General features: G+C 39.1%; 1 protein-coding gene across 1 annotated transcript in view; it reads left to right on the top strand.

Annotated features, from left to right (window-relative positions):
- NCAPD3 (non-SMC condensin II complex subunit D3) overlaps positions 1-20,523 on the top strand; it is a 113,382-nt gene that overhangs the window by 3,898 nt on the left and 88,961 nt on the right. The window contains 3 exon segments of the mRNA XM_036744398.1: positions 8,592-8,746; positions 12,884-13,046; positions 17,724-17,908. Coding sequence (XP_036600293.1) covers positions 8,592-8,746; positions 12,884-13,046; positions 17,724-17,908 — 503 coding nt within the window.

Here is a 20,523-nt window from a genome sequence, read left to right as displayed (position 1 = left end):
GTATACTTCTTAATAGCTTCTCCTAGCTGGGCTTGGAAAAGGGCAGGGTTTTCCTTTTCTCCCTGAGTAACTTCCCTAATTTTTTGAAAATTTATTTGCTTTTGAAATGCTGTTCTTAGGCCCTCTTGCAGGCAAATTACCATATGATCTCTCTTTCCCCTATCTTCAGTCTTTTGGTAATCCCATCCTGGGTCACTATTGGGAACAGCAGCTGTTCCTGGGGGGTATTTTATGGGGTCATTGCTAGCCAAACGATCCCCAAATTTTTGGACATGTTCCCAGATTCTCCTCTTCTCCTCAGTGGTACAACAGGTAGAGAAAAGGATATGCAAATCACCCCAAGAAAGTTCAAATTGTAGGGACAGATCCAAAAACCCTCAGTAAACTTAGTGGGATCTTCTGAGTATCTCCCCAGTTTTTCTTTGATTTGAATGAGGTCTGAAATGGAGAATGGAACATGCACTCTCCTTGTCCCCGTAGGGGAGGCAGGCACTTCCCTCAGGGGAAAGGGCCTTGAAGGCACTGTGGGAACTGGAGCTTGGGGAGGTATATAGGAAATCCTGCTTCTGGTGAGGGAGGGACTGGCGGGGGTGCTGGCTGAACTGATTAGACTGCAAGGCTGGGGCATCTGGCTGGCAAGGGAGAAGATCCCCTGGTACCTGAGGAGGGGTAGGGGTCAGAGAGGGAGACACCAGGGGTTGCCAAGGAGGGAGGGGCCGTGGGAGGAGATGCAGGGTAGGAGTCTTGGACCGTGAAGGAGGCAGGAAAAGAGGAGGTTTAGGCTAGAGGAAAAAGGAAGGGAAACCAAGGAAAAGAGGGGATGACCAAGGAAGGGGGAACACAGGAAATAAGGGTGCTGTGGGGAGGTTGGGGAGGAGGAGGAGGGGCTGGGGCTGAAGCCCTGGGGGCCATAAGGAGGGGGTTATCCAAAATGTCCTGTTGACCCCCATTTTTCCTTTGTGGGGTGTCTCTAGCAATGAACATCTTACAGTCTTTTCTGAGAACGGGGTTCTGAGAGAGCTCGAGGAAGGCCATTATGTAGGAAATTTCTCTCCATTTTCCTTCTCCCCAGCAGTAAAAGAGTATTATGTTGTGGCCCCCAGTGGGCCACGATTCCTGGCCTTCTAGGTGATACTGAGGCCAAACAGTGTTGCAAAAAAAAAAAGCCACCAACTTTTTCTTTTTAAGTTGTTTAGAGAAACTAAATTTTTTCCAATTTTGTAAAAGATAACCTAAAGGCAAACTTTTGGGGATTGAAGAGGATTGACCCATTATGGGCCTGTGGGGCTTGAAATCCCTTCCTCCACAAGGAGGATCTGGGAGTAAGCCTCGAAAAGCAACAAAACCAGACAGGAAAGAAAAAAAACCCAAAACACAAAAAGGTACCTGGTGTTTTCCCATTCCCTAGCACTGAGAGAATTGGTAAAATCGGCCGTACACTTCAGGATAGGGCGTCCTTCCTCTGCGCTTCGGAAGGTGTGCCCGGGTCCATGGCCTTGAGCATAAACCACTGGACCAAGAACCTGAGAGTGTAAGGCTGAGTCCAAGACAGTGAGCAGCTGTCTGACCTACTGGGGACCTGGAAAGTCAGGCCCAAAAAGTACCTCCAAAATGCTTGGAGAACTAGAAGGGGATTGGGAGAAGGAGAGGCTTACCTTCCAGTCCTGGCTGGAGAAGAACTTTAGATGAGCAATATTCCCGGTCTCAGGGAACCAAAAATGAAGAGTTTAAAGAAAAAATGATGATGGTAAGGAACCATAGGTTTCTAGGGGTGCTCAAGACCCCAAAATACCTATACGCTGGGTCCTGCCAAAAGAATTTGACCCAAGCCTTCTCAGCCAAGGAAAAAGACAAAGTTTATCAAGGATTTGCCATAATGGGTTGTCTTAAGAAATCCCACCCTTTGTGATGCTTGTTTTCACAAGTGGGCCAGATTCAATCTGTTGAGCTAGATTGAATCTGAGCTTGCTGTTGATTTAATACAATATCTCTGTGTGGTATTTGCTATAAAATTATATAATCTGAATTATTTGCATAAAAAAGAAAACATAAATGTTAGCAATAACTGACATTTAGATAGTGCTCTAAGATTTATAAAAGACTTATAGTAATCCTGTGAAGTAAGGTACTGCAGGTGGTATTCCATTTTACAGATGAGGAAATTGAGGTTGAGAAGATAATTGACTTGTTCATGGGTTACATAGCTTAGTAAGTGTTAGATGTTAAGTTTAAACTGTGACTCCAAGTCTAGCACTCTTATCTATTATGTTCTGTTACCCCTACTCTTTTTCTTGACCTCTTTTCTTGGCCCTTCAAAAGATGAGTATTATTTCTCTCTCTCTCTCTCTCTCTCTCTCTCTCTCTCTCTCTCTCTCTTTCTCTTTCTCTTTCTCTCACTCACTCTCTGTATATGTATGTGTATATATATATGTGTGTGTGTATGTATGTATACATATATACACAATAGTCAAGTTGTAAAGAATTATAACCAATGGAATGAACCACGAGAAAGAAGATACAAAACCAAAAGAAAAAAAGAGAGCAAATAAGTTGTCTCAATCTGCATTCAGACTCCATAATTCTTTCTCTGGATGTGAATGGCTTTTTCCATCATGAGTCTTTTGGAGCTGTCTTAGAATCTTGTATTGCTGTGAAAAGCCAAGTCTATCAAAGTTGGTCATCTCAGATAATTTGTGTCTGTAATCGTGTATAATGTTCTCCTGGTTCTGCTTCTTTAGGATTCTCTAAGTGAATCGTCATATCATCTGCAAAGAGTGATAACTTAGTTTCTCCTTTGCCTATTCTAATTCCTTCAATTTCTTTTTTCTTCTCTTAGTGATAAAACTAACATTTCTAGTACCAAATTGAATAATAGGGGTGATAATGGACATCCTTGTTTCACCCCTGATCTTATTGGAAATGCATCTAGCTTAAGGGATGGGTCTGCATCATTGGTGAGAATTCTTGAATCAATGAGATTGAAAATCCATTTGAGATTTGAGTAATAGCATAGTCCCAGTTGTGGGATCATTGGGTCAAAGATTATGATTAGTTTATAATTTTTATTGTGTCTTGCTAGGGTGCTATCTAAAAAAATGCATCACCTTCCAGTTCTGCTAACCATGTAACATGTTTTCCCAGAAACACTGAATTTTAATATTAACTGTTTTTGACAATTTAATGGGCATAAAGTAGTACTGCAAAGTTGTTTTTATTGTTTCTTCTTTGATTATTAAACAGTTTAAACAGTTTTTGAAGTGATTATCACTTACTCATATTCTTTACATTCTTAACATGTTTTAAAACTTAACTCTTATGCCCTTGATGAAGCCCTTTGTTTTAGACCTCTCTAAAAACTTACCGTGTAACAATATTGTATGTTTTGGTCATGTATCTGCAAATTATTTATCCCATTATTAATTCCTGCATGGCAAATAAATGCTGTCTTTAAGGGTGTAAGGTCCAGATGGAGTCTTCTCCAAACTTTATATACTTTGTAATTCTTGTAATAAAACTTCACATATTTGTACCCTTCAGAGTTCTCCAAACCCCTAGCACAGTGTTTTATACATAGTAGGTACTTGATATATGTGTGAAAACTTGTTTCACCTTTCAGAAATTCAGCCCAGGTCTTTTGGCAGTTTATGCATTGGTAAATAGATACTATTTTTATATGTGTCAGTTACTTAAATTTAATGTGAGACTTCTGTTAAATATATACTTTGAAAATATTTTTCCCAACCTCTTTTTTTTTTTGTATTTTAGCCATAGTGATTTTTGGTGAATAGTTTGCTATTTTTGTGAAATAAAGTCCATATATTTTGTTTCCAATAATATCTTCTATTTGCTTGACGGAAATTTTCCCCCATGTAGTTGGTTAGGTTTATTGCTTCATTTTTCTCCTAGAACTTAAAATGATATTTTAATATTTGCATTGATACCTTAAAGGAGTTTACAATCTAATTGGGAAAACAATGCAGGAAGCAACAATTGTAGTATTGTCAGAGCTCTGTATTGTCCCTCATAAACAAACACAGCCCTGCAGGGTAGGTAATAAGGTATTGCTATTGGCCTTTTATAGATGAGGCAGCTGAGGTTCAAAATGTTGCTAAGTATAAAAGATGGAAGAATGTCAGAAAAGTGACTTGTCCAAGTGTGTGCAGCCAGTTAGTATTGCTGGCAGGACTAATATTGTATTCTTTTCATTGCACCATATTGCATTTTAGCTAAATAAGTTCTTGAGCAGGGTAGTAATGTGATGAAGCATTTTATAAAATATGGCAACTGTGTGCAGAGACTGAACAATTGAAGAAGAATCAGGAAGTTGCTTTCGTCTCTTGGTAAACAAGGTGACTACATTGGTCTCCTGGTATCTAAACTCTCCTGATGTCGTATTTACCTTTCTTACAAATTGATGCTTAATATTTCTAGTGAACCTTACCTCTTTACCTTATTGTGTTTTTTACATGCTTAGGGATTACATATCTCTTGTTTTTAATTCAGTAGAAGCAGTGTGGTGGCATGGAGATCATTCCACAAACATTTATTAAGCCCTTGGGAATGGTAGGGGAGAAAAATCTAAGAATGGAATAGTTCCTGCACTTGAAGAGGTTCCAGTCTAGCCTGAGTAGACACCACACTTATGCAGTTGTAGCTTTAAAGCTGCCTTAAGGATTGTGGGTCACCTTTTATATGTATGTTACCTCCTTAGGTTAGATTAGAAACTCTGCAAGGTCAATGACTTGTATTTTTCTCTCCCACCATCCCTTTCCCAATAGTGCCCAGCATTGTATATACACAAATACAAAATGTATACAAAAGAGATAAAAGATAATTGTGGGGGAGGGCACTAACAAGCACATTGGGGACAGGAGACAGTGTTTAATGTAGAAACTGGCACACTGAAGCAAACTAGGGATTCAGTGAAGTCCTTTTATTAGCTTTCTAAGCCCTTTACAGCTTGGTCTCAACCTATCTTTCCAACCTTGTTATTAGAGGTGGCTGGTGCAGTGGAGTGAGCTCTGGGCCTGGAGTCAGGAAGTCCTGAGTTCAAATGTGACCCCAGACATTTACTGTGTCTGACCCTGGGCAACTCATTTAATCTCTGTTTACCTTATTATCCTCAACTGTAAAAAAATGGGATAATAATAGCACTGGGTTGTTATGAGGATCAGGTGACATATATTTGTAAAAGCATTCTACCTGTCACATAGAAGTCTTCCCTTTCTTTTTTCCCCCACATACTCAAGATTAGATTGGCCTTGTTTTGTAGCTCTTCCTCTAGGCTTTGTTCTGGCTGATTCCTATAGTTGATGTCAGAGGTGTGCTTGAGTCAGCTTGAACTGACTTTGATTTTTAAATTTTTGGTGTAAACATTTACACCTTGAAAATGGGCAAATAGAAGGCAGGACCTGACTTGTTTGTTTGTTTGTTTTTATTTTGTAGACTTAAGAGAGTCAAGGAGAAAATGTTAATAATAAGATTGAGTTTGAAAATGTAATGTGCATGCAGTTTTTTTGGATTGCAGGTTGTTAAATATTAGCCAGCACACTTCTGCCTGAAATGTACTCCCTCCTGACCTCTGCCTCTTAGTATTCCTTTGTTTCCATCAAACCTTAGTTGCTAGTGTAACTCATTCTATTACTTTGTATTTATTTTGTATATATTTTTATGTACTTTATGTACATGGGTGTCCTTGATAGAATGTCAGCTCCTTGAAAGCAGGGACTATTTAATTTTTGTATTCCCAGAACATAACAGTGTTTAATCAGCAATAGGTGCCTAATCGATGCTTTTTCATTGATTAGGAAACAGAGGTGAAAAGGGGGAGTGAATTCAGAATACAGTGTCATGTTTGAGGAATAATTAAGAATGTCACTTTCAGGGGCAGCTAGGTGGCACAATGAGTAGAGCACGGGCCCTGGAGTCAGGCGATTTGAATTCAAATCCAACCTCAGACACTTGACATACTAGCTGTTTGACCTTGGGCAAGTCACAACCCCAATTGCCTTGCCTTCCCTCCTGCAAAAAAAAAATAAAAAAGAATGCCAGCTTCACTAGACTATAGTGGGTGTGAAAAGGGTGAGATGTGTAAGAAGTCCAGGAAGGTAGGTTGGGGCCAAGTTGTGAAGGGCTTTAGAAGACAAATAGGAAAGTTTATATTTAATCCTAGAGGTAGGGAGCTCCTAGAATTTAATAATCAAGGAAAGGATATGGCATATTTGTGCTTTAGATTGGCATCTGTATGGAGGATCATTTAGAGTAGGGAGGGAGACCAATTTGTTGGCTAATGGAGTAGTCCAGGCAAGAGGTCATGAGGGACTGAACTGGGGTGGTAACTGTAAGTAGAGAAAAGTATGGGAGAAAGTTCTGTACTCCATGTTTTAGGCACAAGCCTGTCAGAAATAATGTTTACCAATTTAGATTAAACAAATTCTAAACATTTCTGTTTAGAGAGAAGGGGCACCAAAGACTAGCAGTTATACCATGACTTGGAATATCTCTCTAACCCAAGCCATTTTGGAGTTATGGTTTGTAACATTCTTAAACAATAGACAGAATTCTATGGTCAAGATTGACCAAAGGTTCCGAGTTTAGGTAACAAATAGTTCAGTTAACAGTTTGCTTTATCCATCAGAACAAATAATCACTTAACTTTCAGCAGACCCTAGAAAATCATTTTTCTAAAATCATTCAATCTCTCTTTGACCACTCATTCCCTTTAAAGATTCTCCTTTCTACCTGGTCAAAGGTGGATCTAGGAAACACTTCCATTGACTATTATTTTAATCCCTTTAGGGAGGAGTCCTTCTTGTGCTGTTCTGGAGAGTGGGGCCTATGGTGGGTTAGAAAATGGTTATAGCTTTGATAAGAAAGATGTTAAAAGACTTGAACTGTGGGTGTTATTTTTTTAATTCAATAATTGAGTAGTTTAAGAAAGACTGATAGGGTTTCTCATTCAAATTAACTCTAAGGCTTCAGACTAGGATAATAAGACAAATGCTTTCTTAATATTTCTAAAAGAGGGAAGTGTGGGGATTAGGGAGAGCTTAGCCTTTTAGATTCTAGAGATGTTGTGGAGGTAGAAATGGCATGATTTGGCAGTTGAATGTATATGTAGGGGGAAGGAGAGATGGAAATCAAGTTTCTTCTGTAGAAATAAGGAAATTTAGAAGAAGGATGGATTTAGGGACTAAATTGATGAGTTCTTATTTGGAAATGTTGAGTTTCAAATGCCTATGGAACATCCACTAGCCATGAGATGATAAACTCATAGAAACTGATTATATCACCAAGAGAGTCCTGGACCAAGCCTGGGTGTTCACCCCAGGTTAGGGAGTGTGATGGGGATGATGATCTAGCAATGGAGATTGAGAAGTGATGTGACAGATAGGAAGAGGATCAAGAAAAAGCAGTGTTAGAAAAACTCTAGAATGTCCAGGAGAAGAGAGGGGTAAAGGGGTAGACAGTGCCAAATGCTGTGGAGAGGTCAAGAAGGATGAAGCTTGAGAAAAGGCCATACCATTTAGCAGTTATGAGATCGTTATTAACTTTGGAGAGAGCTGTTTTAGTGGAGTAATGAGGTTAGAAGCCAGATTTCAGTGGGGTTGAAATGTGAATTAGAGGAGAGGATGTCTGGGCAACATGTATTGATCTAGGCATTTGACTGAGAAGAGGAATAGAGATATAGGGGATTTCTTAGATGATCATAGGGTCTAGTGAGAGTTTTTTGAAAGATGAAAGAGACCTGGGCTTATTTGTAGGCATCATGGAAGGAGCCAATAGGAAAGAATTGAACTGGATTTGAATACCAGCTGTGTTACCAGCTTTGTGACCATGGGCAAGCTATTTTACTTTTCTGACACTTAAATTTCTTTCACCTGTAATAGGTGGATAATAATTTTTCTACGCACCTCCCAGGATTGTGAGAATCAAATGATATAATGTATGTCAAGTCTTGTTCCATAAATGTGAATTCTGGTTATTCTTAGTGAGAACTGTATTGATTAATTAGTGCTTGCTCAGCATTAATGAGTTCTTGTAGTTCCTAGAACTACATTATGCCCTTGGCAGCAATGAAGTATTGCATTAACCTGAAGGAACACCAGAGGTACCTTTTATGACCCTTATTATGCTACCAGATTGATCATGCATTGCTGCTTCAGTTAAAGTTAAACTGACCACCAAGTTTTAAACAGAACTGTTAATACTTACACTCTCTGTTTTGAAAATAGCTTTCTATTTGTGCTTTTGAATATAGCATCATAATGTGATCTAGAATTCTGGTTGGCCCTGTCCACATAGAAGGAAGAAAATCACTTTCTCACAATAGTATAGCTGCGGTTGACATTAAAATAATTATTTCCTTAACTTTTTATTTCAATGAGTATTTTGACAGTACTTCACAATATGTTTCCTTTATATGGGAGTAGTGCTGGTAAACCTATACCATAAAGGTAAGCAACGGACATGACTAATGTTTTTTAAAAATTCTTTTATTGAACATGATCAGAGAATGTTAGACTAGAGAGTGTTGCTATTTTCTTCCTGCTGAGGGTTTATTAATTTCATTTACAATCTTTTACCATCAGCATGGGTGGACACAGTCTGGGAACTGGATTTCATGGAGACTGAACCTTTGGATCCCAACATTGAAGCGCAGATCACAGAGGATGGACTGTATGCATTCACTGAACTCTACGAGAACCTTTTTCCTTTTGCTACTCAAGAACATGGAACCACAGAGGTAAGACACATGCTGATCATTTTGAGGTTTGAAATAAAATGGCTGGTACATTGAAAAAGTAACTCTCAGGTAACATGAGTAGTGCTGTAGGATTGTATGAAGGACATGTAAACTTCATGAGTGCAACCCTTGGGTCTTATGTAGACTTTACATATTTCCCTGTGCTTTTTTTGCTCAGCTCTTCAAAGAACTCAAAGCAATAGCAATTTCTCAGACTACAATAGTAAAATAAAAAATGTGAAAAGAGCACAAGATTAGGAAGATATATTTCATCTAACTTGAGGTTGGTAATTTAACCTCTCTTGAATTGTTTTCTCAACTATAAAATGAAGACATTGAGCCAGATCAGTGGTTCTTAATGTTTTTTTGTCTCACAGATCTCTTTGGCAGGCTGGTGAAGGTATGGACCCCTTCTCAAAATAATGTTTTTTAAAATTATTAAGATAATAATCTTAATAGTTATTATAGATAGGCGGAGCCAAGATGGCAGCTGGAAAGCAGGGACTTGCTTAAACTCCCCGCCAGGTCCCTCCAAACACCTATAAAAATGGCTCTGAACAAATTCTAGAACTGCAGAACCCACGAAATAGCAAAGGGAAGCAGGGCTCCAGCCCAGGACAGCCTGGATGGTCGCAGGAAAGGGTCTATTGCATGAGGCTGGGAGCAGAGCTGAGTGCGCCAGGACCAACCAGACCGGGAGCTGGGCAGAACAGGCATAGCGCCCTGAATCAGTGAGTTGTGGCAGTTACCAGACTTCTCAACCCACAAACACCAAAGACAACAGAGAAGATTAGTGGGAAAAGCTGCTGGGACAGAGTGAAAGGAGTTAGCAGTAGGCCACCGCCCTGGGGGCGGTGGAAGTGGTACAGCTTTGAGGCTGCTTCCAGAGCTATAGCAGCACTTGCTTCCAGCCCCAGGCCCACCTGGTGGAAGGAATTCAGTGGCAGATTAGAGTGGGAGTGCAGAACCTGCTTGGATCTGAGACACAATCCGAGTTGGTGGTTCTTAGGGGAGGAGGAGTGCTGGTGTGGCAGAGCTTGCTGTGTAGAAGTATCTCTGAAAATAGCAGTGCAGCCCCTCAAACTTGGGACAAAGTACTATATACTACAAGCAGTCATACCCTGACAAAAAACTCAAGGGTCAAGTAGTTGGCTGGGAACATGGCCAGGCAGCAAAAACAGACCCAGATTCAGAATCAGACTTTGGAATCTTGTTTTGGTGACAGAGAAGACCAAAACATATAGCCAGAAGAAGTCAACAAAGTCAAAGAGCCTATATCAAAAGCCTCCAAGAAAAATATGAATTGGTCTCAGGCTATGGAAGAGCTCAAAAAGGATTTGGAAAAGCAAGTTAGAGAAGTAGAGGAAAAATTGGGAAAAGAAATGAGAGTGATGTGAGAAAACCATGAAAAACAAGTAAATGACTTGCTAAAGGAGACCCAAAAAATACTGAAGAAAATAATAACTTAAAAAATAGACTAATCCAAATGGCAAAAGAGTTCCAAAAAGCCAATGAGGAGAAGAATGCCTTGAAAGGCAGAATTAGCCAAATGGAAAAGGAGGTCCAAAAGACCACTGGAGAAAATAGCATCTTAAAAATTAGACTGGAGCAAGTGGAAGGAAATGACTTGATGAGAACTCAAGATATTATAAAATAGAACCAAAGGAATGAAAAAATGGAAGACAATGTGAAATATCTCATTGGGAAAACCACTCACCTGGAAAATAGATCCAGGAGAGAGAATTTAAAAATTATTGGACTACTTGAAAGCCATGATCAAAAAAAGGGCATAGATATCATCTTTCAAGAATTTATCAAGGAAAACTGCCCTAATATTCTAGAGCCAGAGGGTAAAATAGAAATTGAAAGAATCCACCGATCACCTCCTGAAAAAGATCCCCAAAAGAAAACTCCTAGTAATATTGTTGCCAAATTCCAGAGCTCCCAGATCAAGGAGAAAATACTACAAGTAGCCAGAAAGAAACAATTTGAGTATGGTGGAAACATAATCAGGATAACACAAGATCTAGCAGCTTCTACATTAAGGGATCAAAGGGCTTCGAACATGATATTCCAGGGGTCAATCGAGCTAGGATTAAAACCAAGAATCACCTACCCAACAAAATGGAGTATCATGCTTCAAGGCAAAACATGGATTTTCAATAAAATAGAGGACTTTCAAGCTTTCTCAGTGAAAAGGCCAGAGCTGAATAGAAAATTTGACTTTCAAACACAAGAATCAAGAGAAGCATGAAAAGGTAAACAAGAAAGAGAAATCATAAGGGACTTACTAAAGTGGAACTTTTTTGTTTACATTCCTACATGGAAAGATGATGTGTGTAATTCATGAGACCTTTCCCAGTATTAGGGTAGTTGAAGGGAATATACATATAAAAAAAATATATATATGTATATATGTATACACACACACACACACAGAGCAAAGGGTGAGTTGAATATGAAGAAGGGATGATATCTAAAAAAAATCAAATTAAGGGGTGAGAGTAATATATTGAGAGAGGGAGAAAGGGACAGATAGAATAGGGTAAATTATCTCACATAAAAGTGGCAAGAAAAAGCAGTTTGTTGGAAGGGAAGAGGGGGCAGGTGAGGGGGAATGAATGAATCTTGCTCTCATCAGATTTGACTTGAGGGAATAACATACACACTCAATTGGGTATCTTACCCCACAGGAAAGAAGGAGGAAGGGGATAAAAAAGGGGGGGACGATAGAAGGGAGGGCAGATAGAGGGAGGAGGTAATCAAAAGCAAATACTTTTGAAAAGGGACAGGGTCAAGGGAGAAAATTGAATAAAGGGGGATTGGATAGGAGGGAGCAAAATATAGTTACTCTTTCACAACATGAGTATTGTGGAAGGGTTTTACATAATGATACGCATGTGGCCTATGTTGAATTGCTTGCCTTCTTAGGGAGAGTGGGTGGGGAGGGAAGAGGGGAGAGAATTTGGAACTCAAAGTTTTAAAAGCAGATGTTTAAAAAAAAAGTTGTTTTTGCATGCACCTGGGAAATAAGACATACAGGCAGTGGGGAATAGAAATCTATCTTGCCCTACAAGAAAGTAAGGGAAAAGGGAAGGAGGGGGAGTGGGGTGACAGAAGGAAGGGCTGACTGGGGAATGGGGCAATCAGAACATATGCCATCTTGGAGTGGGGCGGAGGGTAGAAATGGGGAGAAAATTTGTAATTCAAAATCTTGGAAATCAATGCCGAAAACTAAAAGTATTAAATAAATAATAATAATTTTGAAATAATTGTTTTTATAATACATTAACAAAAATAATAAATGCAAAGGAAACCAATTATATTCAAATATGGTTTCAAAATATTTTAAAAATACATTCAAAGACCCCAAGTTAAGAATCCCTGGAGATTCTTTGTAACCTTCCATATATCTCTCTTTAAAAAATCCAAATCCAAATTGCAAAACATTTTTGCTTCTTCGCTTTAAGAAAATAGAGTTCCCTAAACAGATGAATGATTATTATAATTACTTGCTGACTTACACAAAGAATTTTTTTTTTAAATATCAAGTTTTTCAAGTGCTCCTAAGTATTGTTTTAGATATCATTGATTACTTAAGTCAGTAGATAAGATAAAAGAAACAGGACAGAGAAACTTAGTATTATGAACCATTGCAAACTGCACATCAATCAGAAATGAAGATTAAATGCCTTTAAGTAAAATTAATGCAAAAAACCCCTTTGTGCCAACTCAGTAAAGTTCTATTTACCTTACTTCTGTAAGGGAGCAAGAAGGTCCAAGTAGAATTCTTCTGTTCTGTTGAATTACATTCAAGGCATTCGCTTTGATAACTTCTGGCCACCTGGGGGACAAAATGGTAGGCATTATTACTTTGTGGGGTTTTTTTTACCCTTCTCTTCAGTTGGTGTATTGAAATGGTTAGGATTTTCTGAGTCAGTAACAAGAATGAGAAATAGACTTTATATAAGGTTAGTAGTTTTAGTTATCTGCTGGTAACTTGCTGATTATAAAAGAGGAACTAGGTTGGCCAGTCCCTACCTCTGTAGAGTAGCAAATTTCCCAAAAGATATAACAGTTCATGTGACATAAAAAATTTTTCTCTGACTTCTCGACTTTTCTTTTTTTGTTTTTAAGAGTATTTGGACCATCTTTAAGGAGAACAATATTTCTCACAATGTACTTGTGGCCCTTTTCTATCACTTCGTTGAAGTAGTCCATAAGAAAAATGCCACTGTGCAAAATCGAGAATATGGTCTCCATGCTGCTGGGCTTTACTTTTTATTGCTTGAAATCCCAGGTAAGTGAATGTTACATAATCAATCACATCTACTACCACTTTGTTTTTCTGCATTTTTTTTCTTACAACCAAAGTTGTTCTTGTTTTCTTAATTCCTCATTTGAAAATAAAGAATTTCCTTCCTCCCTCCCTTTCTCCTTTCCTTCTTTTCTTTCCTTCCCTTCCTCTCACCCAGGCCAGAAGTGTAGGTGCTGCTCACCAACCTAATCCTGCGACTAATTGAGATGGAAGTTTTTACATGCTCTTTTTTCCATCCTGGGCTGCTTCACCCCTCCTTAGCCAACCTGGTGGCCCCTGCTCCTGGGAGCTCCCTATGGTGGTGGTGGTGGTGGTGGTGGTGTTGGTGGTGTTCAGTCACTTTAGTCATGACTGACTCTTCCTGATCCCATTTGGGGTTTTTGTGGCAAAGATACTAGAGTGGTTTGCCATTTCCTTCTCTAGCTCATTTTACATATGGGGCTCTGAAGAACTTTGTAATCGATTTTGTGACATGGGCAGCTCTGGCCCAGGACAGCCAAGCATAGCATGCCCACATCAAAGAAGGTGAAAGGTCTTGAATACCAAGCAAGGGAGTTTATATTTTCCTCAGCAGCCAGTAAGATGTGAAGAGTTTTGAGTGGAGGTTAGACATGACTGATCAGGTTATTCTGGCAGCAATGTAACAGATTTTTCGATGAGGTATTTACATTTTCCTCTACTTTTTCATTCCTTTGATTTTGTTTGACTGATTCTTGATGTCTCACAAGGTCATTAGCTTCCATTTGCCCAATTCTACTTTTTAAGGAATTTTTTTCTTCAGTTAGCTTTTGTACCTCCTTTTCCATATGGTCAAATCTACTTTTAAAGGAGTTATTTTCTTTAGTCAATTTTTGTGCTTCCTTTTCCAGGCTGTTGACTCTTTTTTCATAATTCTCTTGCATAACTCTCATTTCTTTTCCCAATTTTTCTTCTACCTCTCTTACTTGATTTTTAAAATCCTTTTTGAGCTTGAGACTAATTCATATTCCCCTTTGAGACTTCACATGTAGGCATTTTGATATTGTTGTCCTCTTGTGAGTTTGTGTTTTGATCTTCCCTGTCACCATAGTAGCTTTCTATGGTCAGGGTTCTTTTCTGGTTTTTGCTCATTTTTAAAAATTGAGCTCTGCTCCTGACATACAAGGGGCATCGTCCCAAGCTTTTTGCATGGGGGCCAGAGGCCTGGTCACTGGCTTCCAGTACAGGGGCCTCTGGGGCTGGTGGCTTGCCCACTGAGCTAGGGTGGCTTAGCCTAGTTGTGCTTGTTGTGCCTTGAATTTGGGTGCTGACAGTTTGCCTCCCACACCCGGGCTGGAGGCTTCACAGCTGGCTTGCTGAGCCAGAACCTCAGGATCATGGTTGTTGATCTGTGCTGCGGCTAAGAATGTCCTGCTGGCTTGCCCAGACACTGCCAGTGCTGGGCTGCCCTCCCATTTTACCCACATGAGACAGACCTTTCCTAAAGTCCTTCTAAGTTTTCTTGGGATAGAAAATTGTTTTATTGTCTTTGTAGATTCTGTCACTCCAGAATTCTTTCAAGAGGCTTGATTTAAAATTGTTTCTGAGGGAAACTGGGGAGAGCTCAGGCAGTTTCCTGGTTCCCTGCTACCATCTTGGCTCTACCCCTTGAGCAGTATAATAGATTGATTGGAAAAATGGAAAGAGTGGAGATGGACAGAAGATAATGTTGCAGTTGTCCGTGTTTATGGTGACAAGGCCTCATACTAAGATAGAGGTGTTGGAAATAAAGAGGATATGTTTGAGGTTATGAACTTTATAAGTTTTGTTAATGTGGGATTTTAAATTGTCCAACCTACAATAAAAGAAACTGAGGCAGAGCTCTGAGCCAATGGTGCTTTCTTAAAGGGTCCATGGTCCCCACTAATGAAGTGTATCTCAAACCTTCCTCATGATCTGAGATGCCCCCTTCTTCCAGGGCCTTATTTTTATAATGCTTGATACCGTGTTTGATTCTTGAACTGTGTCTAGAGGGACTGCACAAAATATAGAATCCCATTGGTTGATACTCCTTGCTTCAAAGGTCAGAAGTGATGTATTGGTTAGAAATGTTATTTCAGCAACGGGTCTTGGGGTGGGCAGAGCATGGGGCATCTCCACTGACTAAGTGGTCATAAGATGGTCACATGCTCATGTTGGATAAAAGAGAGTGGTCCGAAGGTACAAAAAGAAGTTAGGAGACTTTCTATGTAATTGAATCACCTCCAACACAGGACTTGGTCACCATAACCAGGTAAAACGGTGGGGGGCCTCTAGTTAGGTTCTTATGATTAAGCAAGTGAACTTCCAGCCTGCAGTTTGCAGTTCTGGGGCCTAAAATACACAACTTATAATCATTATCTCTATGGAATCATCAAACTGATTAATACTGGTTGGAATAGAATGGGGTCCAAATGAATCATTTCTCACAGTAACTGGATATAAGAGGTGAAGGAGAAGAAAAAACCAAAGATAACACCAAGGTTTTTAACATGAAAGACTGTAGTAGTATGTGTAGTGCCATGGATAGAAACATTGAAGTCAAAAGGAGTAGCATATTTAGGGAGAAAGATAATGAACTGGTTTTCAGTTACGTAGAGTTTGAGCTCCCAGTGAAAAATGCAGGTGAAGATGTCTTGTAGGCATTTGGAGTATACCTAGACCAAAGAGAGGTTAGCGCTAGAAATCACCTGTATAGAATTTGTTTTTGAAACTATGAGAGTGATTGAGATTGCCAAAGGCGAGGAGAGGAAGGCCAAGGATAATCATTTGGGGAATAATGACATCACCTGGTTGTAAAGATTAGGGGCTAGACAAGAAATAGAAAGGTATAAAAATAATTGGTTTTTAAAAGTGTGGTAGTGCCAGAAGAGAGAAGGGCAGCTAGCTGGCACTGTTGATAGAGCCCTGGGCCTGAAGTCAGGAAGACTCATTTTCCTGAGTTCAATCTGGCCTCAGACCTTAGTTATGTGACTCTGGACAAGTCACTTAACCTTGTTTGCTTCAGTTTCTTCATCTGTAAAATGAGCTGGATAAGGAAATGGCAAACCACTTCAGTATCTTTGCTGAGAAAACCCCAAAAGGGGTCAGGAAGTGTTAGACATGAATGATAATGACTAAAACGACAACAAAGCTCTGAATTCAAGGAAAGAGAGAGAGTAATCTGTAGGAGGGTGTAGTCAAAAGTTCCAAACGACTTAGTAAAATCAGAGATAGATAAGGACTTGGAAAAAAAAATAGTTCTTGGGTTTGTATTTTAAGTATGTAACTTAAAACTTTAGAGTAGTTTCAGTGGAATGTTGGGGTAGAAGTCATGAGGGGGTTGAGAGAATAGCCAATAAATATTTGTTAATCACCTACTATGTGTCAGACACTGTGCTAAATACTGGAGATTCAAAAAGGTAGAAGACAGTTCTTGCCTTAGAAGAGCTTACAATCTAATGAGACAGAGATACCAAGCAAACAAATAAGCAAAGTATAGGACAAATAGGAAATAATAAAGAGAAAGGAGGTGCTAGAATTAAGAGGGCATAGGAAAGGCTTCCTGTAAAAGATGAGATGCCCTGACTTAAAGGAGACCAGTAGGCTTGGAGTGCCTTGTTCATGGAACAGCCAGGAGGCAGTGTCATTGGATTGAAGAGTACTTGGCTGTGGGAGTAAGGTGTAAGAAAACTGGAAAAGTTGGAGGGGCTAGGTTATGAAGGGCTTTGAATTCAAAACAATGAATTTTGCATTTGATCCTAGAGGTAATAGGGAGCCCCTGGAGCTTATTCAGTAGAAGGTAACATGATTAACCTTATGCTAAGAAAATCCCTTTGGTGGCTTAATGAAGGATGGACTGGAATGAGGGTAGACTGGAGGCAGGGAGACCCACAGGCTATTACAGTATAATCCAGGTGTGTAGTGATGACGGCCTGCACTGGAGTGGTGGCAGTGCCAGAAGAGAGAAGGGGGCATATTTGAGAGGGTGTTGCAAAGGCTACAGAGAGATCAAAGAAAATGAGAAATGAAAAAAGGCCATTGGATTTGTCTACTAAGAGATCATTGGTAACTTTGGAGAGAACGATTTCAGGCTCTTAGAAAAAAGTACTAGTAGCCTCCAGAGGTCAGATGATAAATTAATCTAGAGCTTGAGTATAGACTTTTGGGGATGGAAGAGAAACACGTCTAGCTCTAGCATTATTCTTTTTTATTGTTTGATATTTATGACAAGATTCTGTGCAAGGAAAATCTGCATGTTATATGTGAACTGCAAACCAAATGTGAATGCTTTCTTCCTCAGTCTCTTGATTTCTTTCTCAATTTATTCAAATTATTCAAAGGATAGGGATAGGAACTGAACCTGGGATCATTGATAAGTAATGACTGTGTTCTGGATGAGGATACTTCCATCACTGTAAGTCAGCATTTTCACTATGAGTTACAGTCTTAGAGAGTTGACAGTACATTCACTGAGAGTTTGAGTGCCTTGTTCAGATTCACACAAGTAGTATGGATCATAGGCGTAGCTTGAAATCAGGTCCTCTTGACTCTGAGGCCAACTCTCTCTTTACTATATACAGCTTTCTTGGTTATTTAAAATTCATTGAAAATTTGCTTTATGGGAATTGGGCGTATGTCAAGATTAATTAGATCTTAACCTGCTTTACTCTTTTTGAACAGGTAGCATAGCTAATCAAGTGTTCCATCCAGTCATGTTTGACAAATGTCTTCAGATTCTGAAAAAGAGCTGGCCTCAAGAATCTAACTTGAGTAGGAAAAGAAAAAAAGAACATCCCAAGAGTTCTCAAGCTGATTCAAGAGGAAATAGAAAGAGAGGAAAACCACCCAGAAAAGAAGACTCTGAGGTAAGAAGAAAATTTAAAAAATGTTAGTAATTGTAGGATTTTGAGATTTTTTTTTTAGCTTAGAGTTCTATGATCAATTTCATAATCATTATATAAAATCTTAAAATTTCAGGTCAGCTAATAAGACTACACTTATCTTGTTTGTACTTTGCTGTGTACATATTGTGTCTCCACCCTGCGTCCCCGTAGTACCTCCAATCCCCCGCTCCCCAGCTGCCCTGCCCGAGAATGGGAGCTCCTTGAGGATATGACTTTTTTTTGTCTTTATGTCCCTTCCCATTGTCTAGCACAGTGTCTCTCAAGTAAAGACTTAATAAATGCTTGTCAAATTGAATAGTAAAAATAGTAAATTTTTTTTAAAATGCCAACTGAACAAAACATAGTATGTGTTTTTTACGATTACTTTTATTTAGAAGCTACTGATTTATGTATCAGAGATGATATAAAAGCTGATTTTTATTGACGTAGCCACTGGGGTTATGATTAATCCTATGTGGGGATGTCTAGATGGACTAGGGGAACCTTACTATTGTCCTCTTCCTTCCAACCATCCATTCTCATCATTGTGTCACCAGACTAACAGTCAACAAGTTTTTATTAAGCCTTCGTCAAGCACTATGATTAGGTGCTGGGGATACAAATACGATGAATCCTTATTCTCAAGTATTCTGGTATTCTCTTTGGGAAATGGCATGTACATATATAAGTATATAAAGACTACATGGAAGGTACTTTAATAGAAAGTAGTCTAGGAAGCAGGTGGTGGGATCAGGAAAGGCTTCATATAGAAGATGGTGTTGGATCTGAGTCTTGGAGGAAATGATGGATTCTGTGAGATGTAGACAAAGAAGAAATGCATTCTGGTGATAGGGGTTTGCCAATGCAAAGGCACAAAGTCAGGAGGTAGAGTGTAGTATATAGAGTTCAGAGAAAAGTCTGGTTTAGCTGTACTATAAAGTGTAGGAAGAGGAGTAATGAGTGATGAGCCAGCAGAGATTGGGACCAGATTGTGAAGGCTTATAAAAGCCAAAATGAGGAGTTTATATTTGATCATACAGGAATTATAGTTAGCCATTTTAGCTATAGTGAGTGTTGGAATATGGAGTAGTGCGGTGACATGGTCAGACCCATGCTCAAGGAAAACCACTTTGGCAGCAGTGTGTAGGTTGGATTGAAATGGGGGAGGATGAGATTGGGAGACCATTGCAGTAGGTTAGGCAAGAGGTGATAAGGGCTGGAACCAAGCTGATGAGAGTAGAGACAAGGGGTCAAATGTGAGAGATTGTTTAGGTAGAAATGGCAAAATTAGATAACTGGAATGAAGGAGATTGAGGAGTAGAGAATGATGCTGAGATTATAAACCTGGAAGACTGGAAGAATAGTGGAAGTATAGGGAAATTTGGAAGAGGGGTAGGTTTTGGGGGAAAGATAAAGAGTTCAGTTTTGAATATGTTTGAATATGTTAAATATATGGGACATCTAGTTTGAAATGATCAGTAGACATTTGGTTTATTGTGAAACTGAAATTCAGAAATCCAGTTAGTCTCTACTTCTTCTCCATGCACTTCTGATACTGGGTCCCTAGGTTCTCTATTGATTGACTTTGGGTAAGCCACCTTCCTTCCTTTTGCTTGAAGTGAATTAACAAGTGAAGATTTGTCAAACTACTTTTATTCATTGTTAATTTTTGGTATTTAGTTTCCCTGGAATTCATTGTTAGTAAATTAGGATTTAAAAAAAAAAGTTTCTATTTAGAAGTATAAAGTAGGAAACTTGTGATCAACCATGCATATTAGCACATGACTGTGAATATTTGAAGGAAATGGGGTCAGCTAAATCAGATTAGGTAAATAGATTTTTATTAAAACTTAAGTAGACCTCACAGCCTTAGTACTTGTCTCACTGATGATATATGTTACATCACATTGATACAGGAGGAGGGTAGAATGTCAGCAAGACTACTGTCAGTAAGACCAGTTATCAGGTACCTTTGTGGTTGGTAGTGAAAACAGTGGTAGAATGTATTTTTTTTGTTTTTTTTTATTTTATTTTATTTTTTTTATTTTTATTTAATTTATTTAATGTATTTAGTTTCCAGCACTGATTTTCACAAGAGTTTGAATTACAAATTTTCTCCCCATTTCTACCCTCCACCCCACTTCAAGATGGCATATATTCTGGTTGCCCTGTTCCCCAGTCAGCCCTCCCTTCTGTCACCCCACTTTCCTCCCATCCCCTTTTCCCTTCCTTTCTTGTAGGGCAAGATAAATTTCTACGCCCCATTGCCTGTGTATCTTATTTTCTAGTTGCATGCAAAAACTATTTTTTTTTGTTTTTGAACATCTGTTTTTAAAACTTTGAGTTTCAAATTCTCTCCCCTCTTCCCTTCCCACCCACCCTCCCTAAGAAGTCAAGCAATTCAACATAGGCCACATGCATATCATTATGTAAAACCCTTCCACAATACTCATGTTGTGAAAGACTAACTATATTTTGCTCCTTCCTAGCCTATCCCCCTTTATTCAATTTGCTCCCTTGACCCTGTCCCTTTTCAAAAGTATTTGTTTTTGATTACCTCCTCCCTCATCTGCCCTCCCTTCTATTATCCCCCCCTT

This window comes from Trichosurus vulpecula, chromosome 2 (genome assembly GCF_011100635.1).
Source record: "Trichosurus vulpecula isolate mTriVul1 chromosome 2, mTriVul1.pri, whole genome shotgun sequence".
Taxonomy (NCBI): Eukaryota; Metazoa; Chordata; class Mammalia; order Diprotodontia; family Phalangeridae; genus Trichosurus; species Trichosurus vulpecula.
This window is presented reverse-complemented; position numbering and strand designations above follow the sequence as displayed.